The sequence below is a fragment of the Grampus griseus genome (genome assembly GCF_964374135.1).
Source record: "Grampus griseus genome assembly, chromosome: 3".
Classification (NCBI taxonomy): Eukaryota; Metazoa; Chordata; class Mammalia; order Artiodactyla; family Delphinidae; genus Grampus; species Grampus griseus.
The window spans coordinates 171,432,483-171,450,928 of NC_139019.1; the positions used below are offsets into that span (position 1 = coordinate 171,432,483).

The 18,446-nt window shown below is 53.0% G+C and overlaps 1 protein-coding gene across 1 annotated transcript in view; it reads left to right on the top strand.

Moving 5' to 3' along the window:
• The window catches only part of TMPRSS9 (transmembrane serine protease 9), a gene marked incomplete at its 5' end in the record, with an annotated part of 32,982 nt that overhangs the window by 9,933 nt on the left and 4,603 nt on the right, over positions 1-18,446 (top strand). Inside the window, 9 exons of the mRNA XM_082650483.1 lie at positions 63-176; positions 1,688-1,859; positions 7,559-7,833; positions 9,472-9,608; positions 10,365-10,683; positions 12,021-12,192; positions 12,644-12,915; positions 13,446-13,582; positions 16,304-16,700. Coding sequence (XP_082506609.1) covers positions 63-176; positions 1,688-1,859; positions 7,559-7,833; positions 9,472-9,608; positions 10,365-10,683; positions 12,021-12,192; positions 12,644-12,915; positions 13,446-13,582; positions 16,304-16,700 — 1,995 coding nt within the window. The remainder of the gene's footprint in view (positions 1-62; positions 177-1,687; positions 1,860-7,558; positions 7,834-9,471; positions 9,609-10,364; positions 10,684-12,020; positions 12,193-12,643; positions 12,916-13,445; positions 13,583-16,303; positions 16,701-18,446) is intronic.

Sequence of the window (18,446 nt, forward strand, 5' to 3'; positions counted from 1 at the left end):
GCGTGGAGAGCAGGCGGGAGAGATGGAGTGAGGTCAGGAACGCGGTTCTTGTCTGCCCTCAGGTCACTGTCCAGGGAATGCCTTTTCCTGCGGGAACAGCCAGTGTGTGACAAAGGTGAACCCGGAGTGTGATGACACGGCGGACTGCTCTGATGGCTCCGATGAGGCCCACTGTGGTCAGTCTGCCTGCCTGGCCTGTTTTCTGGGCTATGTCCTCTTTCCAGGTTCAAGTGCTGGCTCTCTGGCCCACTGTGCCCATCACACACAGACACGTGGTCCCGGCATTCACTGGAGTGGGGCAGAGAAAGGGAGTGGGCACCTGTGCTATGACAGGAAACCTGAGCGGCAAGCAGAGAAGGGAGACCTTGAGGTGTGTGGAGTGGAGAGCCTCGGGTGAGAAGGAGAAAAAAATCAGGTCAAACCGTGGGAAGCCTTGAATGCCAGGAACTAGGGGTCTGTCCTATAGGTAGTGGGGAGTCACCAAAAGGATTTGAGCAAGGGAAAATTACAATTGAAATGCTGTAAGAGTAGTCAACATTTTTCTAGCAATGCTAGTCCATGCAGTAAGGTGAGAACAGTGGTTTAAATGTTGGAAAGGAAGAAGGAAAACTATCATAATTTGAATCTGATTCTCTAAATGAATCAATAAATTAACTGAAAGGATATCAGAAAAATAAGACAGTTCAACAATAAGGGGAAGATAAGATAAATACACATAAAGGAAGCTCTTGTTTTGCTTTATACAATTAATAACAGGTTAGAAGATATAATGGAAAAGATCATAGTCTTGATTAATAGCAACACAAAATAAAATAAACTTGTGTCCTCTATATAATAATAATTATCTAGAATTACAAACCATTGCTGAAGGACATAAAAGCAGACTAAACAGAGAGACACGGCATCCTATGAAAAGATGGACATATAAAGATTTTGAAACTTGCAAAATACACGGTGAGGGAGACATTCATAGCGTCCGGTACCTGGCTGCGGAGGATGATATAGAGGTTGATTGAAATTGACAGGTGTGGTCGGGGGGTCCCCAAGACTCCTTCAGATTCAGTGATTCACGAGAAGGAGTCACAGAACTCAGTAAAGCTGTTATATGCGTAGTTATGGCTTATTACAGTGAAAGGATACAGATGAAAATCAGCAAAGCAAGAGGTGCAAAGTCCAGGAGAGACCAAGCTCAAGCAAGCTTCCAGTTATCCTCTCCCGGTGGAGTCATGTGGACAGCGCTTAACTCATTCTCCCAGCACCATATGTGATAACACACTCAAAGTACTTCCAACCAGGGGAGCTCACCCAAGGCTTGGTGTCCAGGGTTTGTGTTGGGGGTTGGTCACATAGGTACGTAGCATCCATATAGCTAACTTTAGGGTATGATTGTCCTAGAGGTGCTGAATCACAGGACCTCAGGCTGAGTGGATTAAACAACAGAAATGTATTCTCTCCCAGCTCTGGAGGCTAGAAGTCCGAGATCAAGGTGTCCGCAGGGTCGGTTCCTTCTGAGGCCGTGAGGGAGGATCTGTTCCATGTGGTCTCCCAGCTTCTGGTGGTTTGCTGGCATCTTTGGCATTCTTTGAATGCGGTGGCCATGGGGACAACAGACTGCAGACAGGCGTGCCAGGAACGTGGCCACACTCCTGCCCTCTGGGGGTCCTGGAGAGTGATCTCTGTCTTGCAGACTGTGGATTGCAGCCTGGCTGGAGGACAGCCGGCAGGATTGTGGGCGGTGTGGAGGCATCCCCGGGGGAGTTCCCTTGGCAAGTCAGCCTCCGAGAAAACAACGAACACTTCTGTGGGGCCGCCGTCATTGGCGCCAGGTGGCTCGTGTCTGCTGCCCACTGCTTCAATGAGTGAGTGCACGTCCCTGAGGGCTCAGAGCCCACCCCACCCCTGTATCCCACCTACCTTCCACTCTGGGAATGCCACCTTTCCTGGGTGTCTTCAGAGCCCCTTGGAACTTATTTCCTTCCTTCCTTCCTTCCTTCCTTCCTTCCTTCCTTCCTTCCTCCCTCCCTCCCTCCCTCCCTCCCTTCCTCCCTTCCTCCCTCCCTCCCTCCCTCCCTCCTTCCTTCCCTCTCCTTTTTAAAAGATATTTATTTATTTATTTATTTATTTGGCTGTGTCGGGTCTTAGTTGCGGCACGTGGGAACTTTTGTTGCGGAGCGCGGGCTCTTCGTTGCGGCGTGCAGGCTGTCTAGATGTGGCGCGTGGGTTTAGTTGCCCCGTGGCATGTGGGATCTTAGTTCCCTGACCAGGGATTGAACCCACGTCCCCTGCATTGGAAGGCAGATTCTTAACCACTGGACCACCAGGGAAGTCCCTCCCTCTCTTTTCTTTTTGTTAAATCTGAATGCATTAATTTTTTAAAATTGTGGCAAAATATATATAACATAAATTTACCATTTTTAAGTGCACAGCTCGTTGGCATTAGGCACACTCACATTGTTGGGCAACCATCCCCAACATCATCTCCAGAACTTTCTCATCCTCCCAAACTGAAACTCTATCCCTTTTAAACCGACTCCCCAGCCCCTCCCCCAGCCCCTGGCCCCACCGTCTACTTCCTGTCTCTGTGGATCTGACTCCCCCAGGGACCTCCTGTGAGTCGAATCAGACAGTACTTGTCCTTTTGTGACTGACATTTCACTTAACCTGTTTTCAAGGTTTATCCACGTTGTATTGTGTGTCACTGCTTCTTTCCCTTTCATGGCCAGATACTATTCCAGTGTCTGGATGGACATGTGTTTATTCTTTCATCCGTCGACGGACACTTGGGTTGTGTCCACCTTTTGGCTATTGTGAATAATGCTGCTGTGAACATGGGTGTGCAAGTGTCTGAGTCACTACTTTCAATTGCTTTGGGTATAAACTCAGAGGTGGAATTGCTGGGTCATATGGTGATTCTGTGTTTACCCTTTTGAGGAAACACCATCCCGTTTTCCACAGCAGCTGCCCCATTTTCCATTCCCACCAGCAGTGCACAAGGGTTCCAATTTCTCCACATCCTTGAGAAGTTCCTTTGACATTTATTGTAAAGCTGGTTTGGTGGTGCTGAGTTCTTTTAGCTTTTGCTTGTCTGTAAAGCTTTTGATCTCTCCATCAAATCTGAATGAGACAGGGCTTCCCTGGTGGCGCAGTGGTTGAGAGTCCGCCTGCCGATGCAGGGGACGCGGGCTCGTGCCCCGGTCCGGGAAGATCCCACATGCCGCAGAGCGGCTGGGCCCGTGAGCCATGGCCGCTGAGCCTGCGCGTCCGGAGCCTGTGCTCCGCAGCGGGAGAGGCCACAACAGGGAGAGGCCCGCGTACCGGGAGAAAAAAAAAAAAAAAAAAAATCTGAATGAGAGCCTTGCTGCGTAGAGTATTCTTGGTTGTAGGCTTTTCCCTTTCATCACTTTAAATACATCATGCCACTCCCTTCTGGCCTGCAGAGTTTCTGCTGAAAAGTCAGCCGATAGTCTTACAGGAGTTCCCTTGTATGTTATTTGTTCCTGCTCCCTTGCTGCTTTTAATATTCTCTAATTCTTGTCTTTTTGATTATGATGTGTCTTGGTTTGTTACTATTTGGGTTAATCCCGTATGGGACCCTCTGTGCTTCCTGGACTTGGCTGGCTGTTTCCTTTCCCAAGTTAGGGAGGTCTTCCGCTGTTATCTCTTCAGATATTTTCTCAGGCCCTTTCTCTCTGTCTTCGCCTTCTGGGACCCCTATAATGTGAATAGTAGCATGATGGATGTTGTCCTAGTGTCTGTTAAACTGTCCTCATTCCTTTTCATTCTTTTTTTCTTCGGGGGGCAGTGATTTCCACTGCTCCGTCTTCCAGCTCACCGATCTGTTCTTCTGCCTCATTTAGTCTCCTTTTGATTCCTTCTGCTGTGTGTTTCATTTCAGTTATCGTATTCTTCATCTCTGTTTGGTGGTTCTTTATATTTTCTCTTTGTTTAAAACGTCTCACTTCTTACTCCGTGCATCCGCTCCTCTCCTGAGTTCTATGATCGTCTTTACGATCACTACCCTGAACTCTCTCTCAGGTAGGTTGCCTCTCTCTACCTCACTTAGTTCTTCTCCTGGGGGTTTATCTTGTTCCTTTGTCTGGAACGTGTTCCTCTGTCACCTCATTTTGTCTGAGTTGCTGTTTGTATTTGTATGTGTATGGTAGGTTCGTTGTTTCTCAACCTTGGAGAAGTGGCTTCTGGAGGACACGTCCTATGCATCCCCGCAGTGCACTCCCCGCTCATCACCCAAGCTCCATGCTCTAGGGGTTCCCTCTAAGAGGGCTGCGTGGGTCCTTCTGTCGTCGCAGGCTGACTGTGTGGGCGGTCTGCTAGGCTTGGTTGGCTGCCAGGCCCCGTCTTATGTGGACGCTGCTGGCTGCGGTTTAGTGGGGCTTGGTCACGAGGTGGCCGGTTGTGGGATCCTAGGGGGCCTGGGGTTAGTGCCCGACTCCTGGCAGGCAGAGCTGGTTCCTGGGGTCTGCCTGCAGGGCCCAGGGATCCCAGAGCTCGTTTCAGAGCATTGGTGGGGGGAGGGGGGAGAAGGGGCGGGTTTCGGCTACAGTTGGGTATGGGTTCTGGAGCGTCCCAGAGGTGGCCTTGGCTTACTGGTGGGCGGGGCTAGGGTCTGGCCTTCAATGCGGGATCATGGTTTTCTTGCATCTGGTGTCCGCCCACTGGTGGGCGGAGCTGGGTCTTGGCCCTCTGGTGGGCAGGGCTGTGTCTAGGGGCAGCTGTGGGCTCAGGGGGGGTCTAAGGCAGCCTGTCTGCTGATGGGTGGGGCTGTGTCCCCGCCCAGTTAGTTGATTGGCCTGGGGCGTCCCAGCACTAGCGCCTGTGGGCTATTGGGGGTGGGCCGGGGTCTCCGCACTAAAGAACCAACATGGCGGCCGCCAACATTACGTCCCCAGGGCCACCCATGGCCGCCCGCGCCTTGCCTCCCCAGGAGGCCCTCCGAGAGCAGCAGGTAGGTTTGGTCCAGGCTTCTATCAGATGACTGCTTCTGCCCTGGCTCCCAGTGCACGTGGGATTCTCTGTGTGTCCTTTAGGAGTGAAGCCTCTATTTCCCCCAGTCCTGTGGGGCTCCTGCGACTAGCTCTGTGGGCCTCCGAAGCCCAATGCTCTGGGGGACCCTCTTCCTGGTGCTGGACCCCCAGGCTGGGGAGCCTGACGTGGGGCTCAGAACTCTCGCTCCTGTGGGAAAACCTCTGCAACCTGATTCTCCTCCAGTCCGTGGGTCCCCCACCAGGGGCCACGGGGTTTGATCATATCGTGAGTCCACCCTTCCTTCTCATTTTGTTGCGGTTCCTTCTCTCTGTCTTCGGTTGGAGAAGATCTTTTCTGGTAGGTTCCAGTCTTTTTCATCGATGGTGGTTCTGCAGGTAGTTGTGATTTGGGTGTGCTCCTGAGAGGAGGTGAGCTCAGGGTCTTTCTACTCCGCCATCTTGGCCGATCTCCCAGTCTCTCCACATCCTGGCCATTACTTGTCACTTTGTTTGTTTTTAATAATAGCCATCCTAATGGGTGTGCAGTAATGTCTCACTGTGGCTTTGATTTGCGTTTCCCTAATGATTAGTGATGTTGAGCGTCTTTTCATGTGCTTATTGGCCATTTGTGTGACATTTGTGTGACATTGCTCCATCTTCTTGGGAGCAATGCCCAGTTTTTTTGTTTGTTTGTTTGGCTGTGTTGTGTCTTCGTTGCTGTGTGCAGGTTTTCTCTAGTTGTGGCGAGCGGGGGCTACTCTTTGTTGCAGTGCACAGGCTTCTCATTGCAGTGGCTTCTCTTGTTACGGAGCACAAGTTCTAGGCGTGTGGCCTTCAGTAGTTGCAGCACGCGGGCTCAGTAGTTGCGGCACGCAGGCCCTAGAGCACGCAGGTTTCAGTAGTTGTGGCGCACGGGCTTCAGTAGTTGTGGCTCGCAGGCTCTAGAACACAGGCTCAGCAGTTGTGGCGCACGGGCTTAGTTGCTCCGCGGCATGTGGGATCTTCCTGGACCAGGGCTCGAACCCCTGTCCCCTGCATTGGCAGGTGGATTCTTAACCACTGCGCCACCAGGGAAGTCCCTTTGCCCAGCTTTTTTTTTTTTTTTTTTGCGGTACGCGGGCCTCTCACCGCTGTGGCCTCTCCCGTTGCGGAGCACAGGCTCCGGACGCGCAGGCTCAGCGGCCATGGCTCACGGGCCCAGCCGCTCTGCGGCATGTGGGATCTTCCCGGACCGGGGCACGAACCCGTGTCCCCTGCATCGGCAGGCGGACTCTCAGCCACTGCGCCACCAGGGAAGCCCTGCCCAGTTTTGAACTGGGTTGTTTTTTGTTGTTGAGGATGGTCAGAATCTTTAACAATGAGAGTGGCCAATCAGAATGGAGCTCACCAAAGGTGGAAGAAGGTTCTGGAAGCCTCTGGCAGTGCCAGGCATTGCTATTTGGTTATTTCCATCTGAGGAGTCCTCGGGGACAGGACAGGGCAACAGGAAGCATGGGTTCCCCTGGGAAACCATTACCTACGAATTGCCCCAGGGTCACTAATGGAACAGCCTGCTGGGAATCCCAGGGAAACCTGCCCCAGGAAATGACGGTCTGGTGGACACAGGTCACATAAGCAGTGACATTCAGGGCAAGAAGAGTTGCTTTTTTATCGTTTTAAATTTCGTTTCTCTTAATATTTTATTATGAATATATTTAAGTAGAAAAGATGAAAAAATAGGATGACAAACACCCCTATGCCAGTATCTGATTTCAAAAGTTATTACTATTTCACTGTATTCGTTTTTTCTCCCACTCTCTCCATCTATCTGCATCTGTAATTATTCACACACACATTCATACATATATATCTTTGCCAAACCATTTGAAATTAAGTAGAAACCATCATGACACACGGCCTCCGAATCTCCCGCATGCATTTGTGCACACAGACAAAAGCGTCTCTCACATACCCACATACCACTATCACACCCAAGAAAATTAAAAACAGCCACGCAATGTTATCTAGTAGCCAGTCCACATTCAAGGCCTCACTCGCCTCACCCTAATCCCAGCCGTGTTGGATCCTGTCTTTGTTTAAAATACTGATAATTCGTGCACATTTTGGTTTCTTGGGTTTTTTTTTTTTTTTTTGCAATCATTCTGATTTTTGACAATGTTGCATGAAAATATTATTATTATTATTTGCTGCATTGGGCCTTTGTTGCTGCGCTCAGGCTTTCTCTAGTTGCGGCGAGCGGGGGCTACTCTTCATCGTGGTGCGCGGCTTCTCAGCACGGTGGCTTCTCTTGTTGCGGAGCACGTGCTCTAGGCGCGCAGGCTTCAGTAGTTGTCGTGCACGGGCTTAGTTGCTCCGCAGCACGTGGGATCTTCCCCGCCCAGGGCTCGAACCCGTGTCCCCTGCATTGGCAGGAGGATTCTTAACCACTGCGAAACCAGGGAAGTCCGAAAATATCATTATTAGTCTCGATGGCTGAGTTTTGGGGCGCCTCCTTAACACTTGCCCGCTGGGTGAGTGCCTCACCCTCCGGCCCCATCCTCAGTGGGCCTCTGAGCGGGGGTTTGTCTGCCCTGCAGATTCCAAGACCCCACCGAGTGGGTGGCTTACGCGGGCAGCACCTACCTCAGCGGCTCGGAGGCCAGCACGGTGCGGGCCCGAGTGGCCCGGATCATCACGCACCCCTTCTACAACCCTGACACGGCCGACTTCGACGTGGCGGTGCTCGAGCTGGGTGGCCCCCTGCCCTTCAGCAGGCATGTGCAGCCCGTGTGCCTCCCAGCCGCCGTGCACGTCTTCCCGCCCCGGAAGAAGTGTCTGATCTCGGGCTGGGGCTACCTCAAGGAGGATTTCCGTAAGCACCATACCGCCCGCAGCCTCTCCAGGCAGCCAGCAAAGCCCAGCCAAGCAAGCAACACACAGTCCGGCCTCATTAGCCGCGGATTCTGTATTTGCGAATTCGCCTACTCGCTAAAATTCATTTGTCTCCCCAAGTGGATACTCGTGGGGGGAATCTGTGATTGTTCCCTGTTGTGCAATTTGAGTTGTTCCCAGCGGAGGTGGAGCTGGGCAAACCCTGCCTCTTGGTTCAGCTCAGACTGGAAACCAGTGTCCTTTTCGTGGTCTATTTACTGCCACTTTTTTTTTCTGCATTTTTGAGCTTTTTGTGGCAGGTTTCACAAAATCTAAACAGGCCCCAAGCGTAGAGCTGAAGTGCTGGCTAGCGTCCTAAGTGCAGGAGGGCTGGGATGTGCCTAATGGGCAGAAAGTACGTGTGTTAGATGAGCTTCGTTCAGGCAAGAGTTACAGCGCTGTGGGCTGTGAGCTCAGTGGTAACGAATCAACCATGTATGTTAAGTGAAGCGTCTTTAAGCAGAAACACACGTACCATCATGAGGTTATGTACGTATGCATCGGCTGTGACCGGAGGCTCTCAGGAACCTGACCCCGTGTAACCCCCGGGGCAGTGGGGCAGTGTTCACTGATTCAGTGTTTGGGTCATTTTATAGAACAGAACTGCCTCATATCGACTGTAACCTGATGGTGAGAAATGCTGGGAAGGAAACCAGTAGGAAAAATGAGTTGGGGGCGGGGACAGCTTTAGGAAAGGGCCTGAGATGGTGACACTTCAGCTAAGACCAGGCTTCCTACTCCAGGGACTGGGCAGGAAGCAAATCAGACAGAAACCCCTGTTCACATGGAGCCCCCAGTCCAGACCAGCGCCTCCCAATAAAACTTCCCTCAGTGGTGGACACAAGCCACATCTGTGCCATCCACAACGGGGGCCAGCAGCCCTGTGACGCGGGCTAGCGCTACCAAGAAACTGAGTTTTACATTTCACTTCATTGTAATGAATTCCATCTGCATTTAAATAGCCTCACGTGGGCAGTGGCTACCATACCCAGACAGAACAATTCCAGGGGGCAGTAGATAATGAACAAGATAAGTGGCAAATGGTCTTGTACAGAATGGAGAAAAATAAGGCCGGGGTTGGGGGGGCTGCAATTTAAAATAGGAGATGAGAGGAGGAAGGCGGACAGATTCTGCAGGGACAAGCATTCTAGGCAGCCAGAACAGCATGTGCAAAGGGCCTGGGGTGCCAGGGTAGGTGGTCCAAGCTTGGGTGTTTGGATTGAGCTGCGCGGGTGGGGGGGGGGGACGACACCCTGGAGCATTTGAGGAAAAGGTTACGTAATCTGATTTAATGTTTAGCCAAGATGGGGCTACGGCTGGACTAAGAAAAGATTCTAGCAGGTAAGGGGGAGCTCAGGGCGGGCAGGTTTGGGGAGGGGAGGGGAGGAGCCTAGTCTTGCCACTCAGCTGTCCAGGCCGAGAGGGTGGTCAGTGGGCATTGATGGACCTGGCTCATTTCTGATCTAGGACTGCAGCAGCTCCACCGCAGCTGGGGAAACAGAAGCTCAGCCTCCTGGCTCGGGGTGGCTGCCAGGGTCCTGGAGTGCTCACCCTGCTTGTCTCTCCCCATGCCGGGCAGTGGTCAAGCCGGAGATGCTGCAGAAAGCCACCGTGGAGCTGCTGGACCAGGCCCTGTGCGCCAGCCTGTATGGCCACTCGCTCACCGACAGGATGCTGTGTGCCGGCTACCTGGATGGGAAGGTGGATTCCTGCCAGGTGAGCCCGGTGCCTGGGAAAGAAGCCAGAGGCCCCAGACCGATGCCTTGCCAGCCCCTGAGGGGAAAGGCCTCCAGGTTTCCGCCCGAGGTTCCCCTCTCCCCGGAAGGGGGAGTCTTCTGTTGCTGGTCCACCACCTAAATTTCCTCTGCTTGGTTTGTCACATGGCTGTGGATTTCCTTTTTCTTTTAATTTATATCTTTGCTCTCCTTTCTAAGGCCTGGTGGGTGGGGAGCGGCTGCTACATGCGCTCAGGGTGCCACATCAGAGCCAGAAGCTGGAGAAAACAGCGGGAAATAGTGAGAGAGAGCTTGTGTTTAAGGATGAAAGAGTCGCGGTGAGCTGGGTGTGAGGAGAAGGCAAAGGATAGCAAGACAGGATGAGTGAGGGCAGATGCGGCCCTGCAGGAGGACGCCGCGTGATGACTGGAGGTTCCTAAGCCACTGGTGACATTACCCAGGGTCTGCTGGGCTAAGGAGAGGAGGGGATACTGTTTATTTGGGTTGGGTTTTTAACTGCCAGTGGTAGAACTGAAAGAGGTCTTAGAGATCTCATAGTCCAACTGTCCTATTTTATTTTTTTAGAAGAGGAGACTGAGGTTCCGAGATGTGAGGTATCAGCCCACATGTGCTCCGTGAGCGCGTGGGGAGAAGGCCCCCAACCAGGGCTCCTTCTCTGAGCCTGTGGCTCTGGGATTGGGACCGGCTGCAGCCACGGAGCCCCGACCCCTCCTGAGGGTGTGCCTTTGTCTCCCAGGGCGACTCGGGGGGCCCCCTGGTCTGCGAGGAGCCCTCCGGAAGGTTCTTCCTGGCCGGCATCGTGAGCTGGGGAATCGGCTGTGCAGAAGCCCGGCGTCCGGGGGTGTACGCCCGAGTGACCAGGCTGCGTGACTGGATCCTGGAGGCCATTGCCGCTGCAAGCAAGCCTCTGGCCCCCACGGCGGCCCCTGCCCCGGCCATCCCCAGCACCGCCTGGCCCACCAGCCCACAGAGCCCGGTGGTCAACACACCCACCAGGCCCACGCTGGCCCCCAGCGCCGTGCCTCTCGACTCAGCCACTGCATCTAAGCCACAAGGTACTTTCTGGGGAGACAGCAGAAGTGGGTGTCCGCTCCGTGCGGGGTTGGGTGGATTGGTACTGGCTTTCCGAAGCTGTCTGTGGGGAAGAGATAGGTGATTGATTAGTGATGTCTGTCAAATGCCCAGGCAAAGGCTATTTTCACATTTACTGCCTGATGACACCTACTGCCGGCCTGGAGGAGGGTGTACTCAGAATATCCCGAAGGGTCAGCAAGAGGCCAGTGACCGTGACGATGGGGCCAGGGTGGGAGAGCGACTGACCTGGGGTCACCGCAGACACGAGCACCCACACGAAGCACACAACTTCTCCACCTGTCTCGACTTTGTGGTTTCCGAGGACCCAGGTCCAGTCACTGCCCGGATCTGACACTGATCCGCCTTTGTGGTCCCACAGACCTGCGAGGCTCAAAGCCAGTCGAAACTCTGCCTCTTTTTTTTGTTTTTGTTTTTTAACACAAAAATCTCCTTTATTCTTGGTTGCTCCTACTCAATCATTTAACAATTCAAGATTTATATTGTAATTAATAACGTGAAATTCTGACAGACAGTGGTATACAAAGTCAATTAAGATGTGCTTCCCATCTTTATTAAATATTGAAAAATAAAGAGTAGGAAAGAATAGTAAAGTACACTCCCATTAGAAAGAATACATGATTTATGTTGAGTACATACCAGTTTTCCAAAGTACTGTGTACCTGGCCAAAGATATATTGCTAAAGACACACGTACACAGGGGTACACACATGTGCATACAATCAAATAAACATCGCACAACACATAATATAGAAAGTTATATGTAACAAAAATGAAAAAATTGTGATATTATATTGTTTTTGCCTATGGAAATGAGTATCAAATTAACTTCTTTTCATTTTTTTCTGCTTATTTTATTATTTATTTTTTAAAAATTTTTTATTGGAGTGTAGTTGTTTAACTGTGCCTCATTTAAAGTCGCCTGCACCCACCCTGCCCCCAAGCCCGTAACAGCCCGACTCTGCCTTTGTCCAGGGCCGCCCGGGCTGTGGCCTGTGTCTGCCGTGCTGACACTGGTGGGGACAGGGCTGCTGTGGTTTTCACTGGTGGGAACAGGGCTGCTGTGATTTTATCTTCTTTTTCGCCCATATCCCCCCAGCTGGGCCGCGTACTTGTACTTGAGACCTTAGGGCTCCTTTAAGCCTCGATTTCTTCATGTGTGTGACGGGATGGTTGTGCCCTGGCCCAGCCAGAGCCCTGAGGCTGTGCCCTGAGTCCCGAGGCCCCTCTGGAACCAGGGTGGTCCCGCCGCCCGCCGAGCGGGCTGAGATGCGCGGGCCCTCCTGTCTCGTCCCCGCAGAGTGCGGGGCCAGGCCGGCGCTGGAGAAGCCCACCCGGATCGTGGGCGGGCTCGGGGCCGCCTCTGGGGAGGTGCCGTGGCAGGTCAGCCTGAAGGAGGGTTCCCGGCACTTCTGTGGAGCCACCGTGGTGGGGGACCGCTGGCTGCTGTCTGCCGCCCACTGCTTCAACCAGTAAGGCCCCCTCGGCTCCCCCGTCATCACCGGGTCCCCCCACCATCAAATCCCCGTGCATGCAGAGACCACTTAGGACCCAGCACGTGGCCAGGGTCACGTCCAGCTGCGGGGTGCGGGGTAGGGGGCGGATGGGGGGCAGCTTGAAGAAGTAGGGGGCTCTGGGGAGTGGCTTCTGGGAGGATCCTGTCGAGCTGGTCTGTGAGGGACACAGAGGGGCCGAGTTGGGGGGCAGGCTCCTCCCCTCCACTCAAGGGCAGGTGGCATTGACCTCTGATTGTCACAAAGCCGTGGGGGTCTCTCATGCCTTCTTGTCCCAGAAGGAAATGAGGCCCGGGGGGGCTCCCTGCCTTGCCCACGGTCTCGTGGTGCCCTCCCCGGGGCCTGGGTCCTGCAGCTCTGCCCGGTGCCCGGGGGGCGGCAGGGAGTCTGAGCGTCCCCTTCCCGGCAGCACAAAGGTGGAGCTGGTGCGGGCCCACCTGGGCACCGCGTCCCTCTCGGGCGTCGGCGGGAGCCCCGTGAAGATGGGGCTCAGGCGGGCGGTGCTGCACCCCCAGTACAATCCCAGCATCCTGGACTTCGACGTGGCCGTGCTGGAGCTGGCCAGGCCCCTGGTCTTCAACAAGTACGTGCAGCCTGTCTGCCTGCCCCTGGCCATCCAGAAGTTCCCCGTGGGCCGCAAGTGCGTGATCTCTGGATGGGGCAACACGCAGGAGGGAAACGGTGAGCCTCCGCCCCCCACCCCGCCCGGGGCTCTGGTCCCACCGCCCGCAGACCACTCACCTCTCCACTAACTCGGGGTCGCAAACTCCGGCCCATGGGACCAGTGCGGCTGCTTTTTATAAATAAAGTTTTATTGGCACGCAGCCATGCCCACTCACTCACTGACAGCCCCGGGCGGCTTTCCTGCTACAAAAGCGGAGCTGCGTGGTCCCAACAGGCTGTCTGGCCTGTAGAGCAGAACATATTTACTCTGTGGCCCTTTATGGAAAAGGTTTGGGGACCCTCGTGCTTCCCTTTGAGACCTCACAGTAGCCCCCTTGCAGGTCACCCAAGGTGCTAGGGAATCCGCTCAGGGACAGTGGTGAGATTCTAGGGTGACTTTACATCCCTGCAAGGCCGTGGGCCTCCGGGCCTTGGCCTGTAGGATGGGGATGGCGCCTCCCTCTGGGGTTGTGGTCAGAGTGAAGCCGGCTACTGAACAGTGGTCCCCGTGTAAGTGGCCCTCGGGGGTGGTCTCCTTGTCCTGGCAGCCACCAAGCCTGACCTCCTGCAGCGGGCATCCGTGGGCATCATAGACCAGAAGGCATGCAGCGCCCTCTACAACTTCTCACTCACGGACAGGATGATCTGTGCGGGGTTCCTGGAGGGCAAGGTTGACTCCTGCCAGGTGAGTCCAGGAGGGACCCGGTTTAGAGAGATCGTGATACGTCCAAACAGAAGATGAGGCAGCAGTTTTCAAGTATGTGGTAGATCTACACAAGATATATACACACTGATTTTAAAAGCTGTCTCGTATATGTTAACTGAAGAAAAGCTAATCATACATGAGTACGTATATGACCACCCTGTCACACTTGACACGTGGCTGACCCATTTTTAAGGGGAAACAAATCAGCTCCAGAACATAAAAAGAAGCTAGCTGAACCCTGCTATCAAGGCCAGAGAAACACAGAGGTGAAGAAATTCAGGGAGCTCCCTGGCGGTCCAGCGGTCAGGCTTGGCACTTTCACTGCCGTAGCCTGGGTTCAGTCCCTGGTTGGGGAACTAAGATCCCACAAGCCGCGTGACATGGCAAAAAAAAAAAAGAAAAAAAAATTTTAAAAAGGAAATGCACAGGCCAGTCTTACTTAGAAGCATAGATGAAAAAACCCTTAATAAAACATTAGCAAATTCAAGCCAGCAGGGTATGTGTTATAAGGGAAACACATCACAACCAAAGTGAGTTGATGGCATAAAAAGTTTGGCTCCACACAAGACAATCCATTAATGCTATTCATTGCATTAGTACACCGAAGGGGAGAAACAGGGTAATTGTCCAAATCACAGAAAAAAGCATCTGATAGTTTTTTAACAACATTTTTAATTAAATTAAAAAATTCTAACCCTATGATAGACATATAATGGAAGCCTACAGCACATCATGCTTTAAAGTTTTTTTATTTTACTGAAGTATAGTTTACTTACAATGTTGTGTTAGTTTCTGGTGTACAGCAAAGTGACTCAGTTATACGTCTGTATGTATATACATACATACATATATATATATTCTTTTCCATTAGTTTATTTCAAGATATTGAATATAGTTCCTTGCGCTATACAGTAAAGCCTTGTTATCTATTTTACATATAGTTAGCGTGTATCTGTTAATCCCAAATTCCTAATTTCCCCTTCCCCTCCCCTTCCCCTTTGGCAACCACAGGTCTGTTCTCTTCTGTTTCTGTTTCACAAATAAGTTAATTTGTGTCATATTTTAGATTCTACATGTAAGTGATATCATATGGTATTTGTCGTTCTCTTTCTGACTTACTTTGCTTAGTATGGTAATCTCTAGGTCCATCCATGTTTTTGCAAATGGCATTATTTCATTCTTTTTTATGGCTGAGTAATATTCCATTGTATAAATGTACCACATCTTCTTTGTCCATTCATCTGTTGATGGACATTTAGGTTGCTTCCACGTCTTGGCTACTGTAAATAGTGCTGCTGTGAATGTTGGGGGGCATATATCGTTTCGAATTAATTTTTTTTTTTTTTTTTTTTGCGGTACGCGGGCCTCTCACTGTTGTGGCCTCTCCCGTTGCGGAGCACAGGCTCCGGACTCGCAGGCTCAGTAATTGTGGCTCACGGGCCCAGCCGCTCCGCGGCATGTGGGATCTTCCCGGACCGGGGCATGAACCCGTGTCCCCTGCATCGGCAGGTGGACTCTCAACCACTGCGCCACCAGGGAAGCCCTGAATTAAATTTTTTGTCTTTTCCAGATATATGCCCAGGAGTGAGATTGATGGATCATATGGCAACTCTATTTTTAGTTTTTTTGGGGCTGCGCCGCACAGCATGCGGGATCTTAGTTCCCCGACCAGGGATCGAACCCATGCCCCCTGTAGTGGAAGCATGGAGTCCTAACCACTGGACCGCCAGGGAAGTCCCTACTTGTAGTTTTTTAAGGAACCTCCACATTGTTCTCCACAGTGGCTGCACCAACTTACATTCCCACCAACAGTGTAGGAGGGTTCCCTTTTCTCAGCATGAGGTGGTACCTCATTGTAGTTTCGATTTGCATTTCTGTAATAATTAGTGATGTTGAGCATCTTTTCATGTGCCTGTTGGCCATCTGTATGTCTTCTTTAGAGAAATGTCTGCTTAGATCTTCTGCCCGTTTTTCGATTGGGTGGTTTGGTTTTTTGTTGTTGAGTTGTATGAGGTGTTTGTATATTTTGGAGAGTAAGCCCTTGTCGGTTGCATCGCTTGCAAGTATTTTCTCCCATTCCGTAGGTTGTCTTTTCTTTTTCTTTTTTTTTTATGGTTTCTTTTGCTGTGCAAAAACTTGTAAGTTTGATTAGGTCCCATTTGTTTATTTTTGCTTTTATTTCTATTGCCTTGGGAGACTGACCTAAGAAAACATTGGCGCGATTTATGTCAGTGAATGTTTTGCCTATGCTCTCTCCTAGGTGTTTTACGGTGTCACGGCTTACATTTAAGTCTTTAAGCCATTCTGAGTTTATTTTTGTGCATGGCGTGAGGGTGTGTTCTAACTTCACTGATCTACATGCGGCTGTCCTGCCTTCCCAACACCACTTGCTGAAGAGACTGTCTTTTTCCCATTGTATATTCTTGCCCAGGAGAGTTCTTTTCTTTAGGGTTTTCTGCTGTTTTGTTTTGTTTCCAATGCAAAAGTAAGAGCAATCCTGGCTCAGAGAGAGGTGACTTGCTCAAGGTCACACAAGGTCTCACAGCCCCACGCGGGCGTGAGGCCCGTCCTGCTGAGGTCCTGTGCGTGTCCAGCTCTGCTGAGTTGTTTCTCCCACTCGTGGCAGCACGGGAGCGCCTGGCGGTGCCTCTGCAGAGAGGGTGCCGGTATGGTCAGTGGCCCTCTGTCCTTCCTTTTCAGGGTGACTCTGGGGGACCCCTGGCCTGTGAGGAGACGCCTGGCGTGTTCTATCTGGCAGGGATTGTGAGCTGGGGCATCGGCTGTGCTCAGGCCAAGAAGCCAGGCGTGTACACCCGCATCACCCGGCTGAAGGGCTGGATCCTCGCCATCATGTCCTCCCACTCCCTCTCCACGCCCCCGCCGTCCACCACGAGGACGCCCACCAGCAGTCACCCTGCCAGGACGACGGCTGGCCTCACGGTCCTGGGGGTCGTGGCCAGCAGACCCACCCCCTGGGCCACCAGCAGGGCGACCAGCCAACCTGCCAACAGGACCACCACAGCCATGACCACCACCACTAGGGGACAGACACCACCTCCACACGCCACGGAGACCACTGTGGGCTCCCAGCTACCAGGTACCCAGAGAAATGGAGTGACGTGGGTGGGTGGCGGGAGTCCTGTGTCACCTGCTAGGGCTGCTGTCACAGCGTCCCAGTCTGGGGGGTGGAGATGGTGTCGGCAGGGCTGGAGTCCTCTGAGGCCTCTCTCCTCGGTGTGAGGACGGCCATCTTCTCCCCGCATCCTCATGTGGTCTCCCCTCTGTGGGTGTCTGTGTCCTAATCTCCTCTTATTATACGGACACCAGTCATGCTAGATTAGGGCCACCCGAACCTCATTTTACTCATTTTAATCGTCTCTTTAAAGGCCCCATCTCCAAAAGTCCCATCCTGAGGTTCTGGGGGTCAGGGGCTTCCACTTAAGAATTTTGAAGGGGACACAAGTCAGACCATCGTAGGCCCCGACGGCAGGGACCCGGCACTGACAGGGCAGATGCACACGTTAACGGCTGGTCCCACAGGCCTAAGGGGGGTACAACAGGGCAGTAACTGGCTGACAGATGAGACAGAGAACATGGCCCTGAGCTTGCGTCTGAGATGTGGAGTTCATTTTTATTAAATGTTCATCAGAACCATAGGAAACCGCCCTATTTCTGGGTCAGAAGTAAGGCCCCATCTAATGTAGGCAAGTTCCTATGCCTCAGATAGATGCCGTCCACAGTGTCCCGGGCACCAAGCTTAGAACGGGGCCCGGCTTCTGTTCCCCGCCCTTCGTCGCCCCCCACATTCACACAGAGGCTGGCCCAGTCACCCCAAGTCCCCAGATACAGACCTGCACCCACAAAGTCAGGGTTACGGGCTCGCTGCAGCAAGGCAGCGCACACCAAAGAACCAAGGGGCGGCTCACCAGAGGGAGAGGCAGGCGCTGTGGGATCCGGGGCAGAGGGGTGGAGGGGACGCTGAGAGGAAGCAGAGTTTGACCAGCTCAGAGCAAAGCAGACCACGTGCCAGGGGTCTGGACATGGTGCCTCTCCGGGTACCACAAGAAAGTCGAGTCCAGAGACCCCTCAGCTGAGGTGCTGGACTGGGCTGGAAATCGGGGCACAGTCTCTGTGACTGAGATCCTCCAGGCGCAAGGGGAACTCGCTGCCCCTGCCCGTCCAGCAGGGATACTCAGAGGAGGGGGCGTTTTGATACTTTACGGCTGCACCGTGTCCTTGGGAGAAATACGGGTTCTTGTTAACTCTGCAGCCGGCTGTCTCTGGGTCGGGCCTCCAGCCTGGCGATTCTTCCTTTTCCCGTAGCTACAGTTCTCAACGTGGGGGCCAGGAGGTGGAGGAGGGTTCCTGACACGGCACACATCGTTCGGTGTGGGGACAGGAGGGCCTTCCCCGACCATGGAGGGCAGGGGAGGCGGCTGGCTGGTGGGAGACAGGGCTGGGGAGGGGGCACTGGCTGTGGAGCTGGAAAACAGCCTGTGGGAATTATCAGATGTGTACCTGAGCGCGCCCCCCCCCCCCGCCCCGGGTGCCGACGGCGGTCCCTGCAGCACTCCTCGGAGCTACCCGTTTGGTCTTCCTACTCTTGTGTTCCGAGGGTGCACCCGGTGCTGCAGGTGGGGAAGGGTGTCACAGGACGGAGGGACTACCCTGGGAAGGACACTGGGTCACTAGACCCAGGTAAAGAGCCCCTGACAGGGCATCCAGGAAGACCAGCCAGTGCAGGAGCTGGTGAGACCAGGCAGGGCCTCCTGGGAAGCAGCTGGGGTGTGCAAAGGCCCTGGGGCAGCAGGGAACTTGGCTCCTAGGGGCCTGAAAGAGGCCT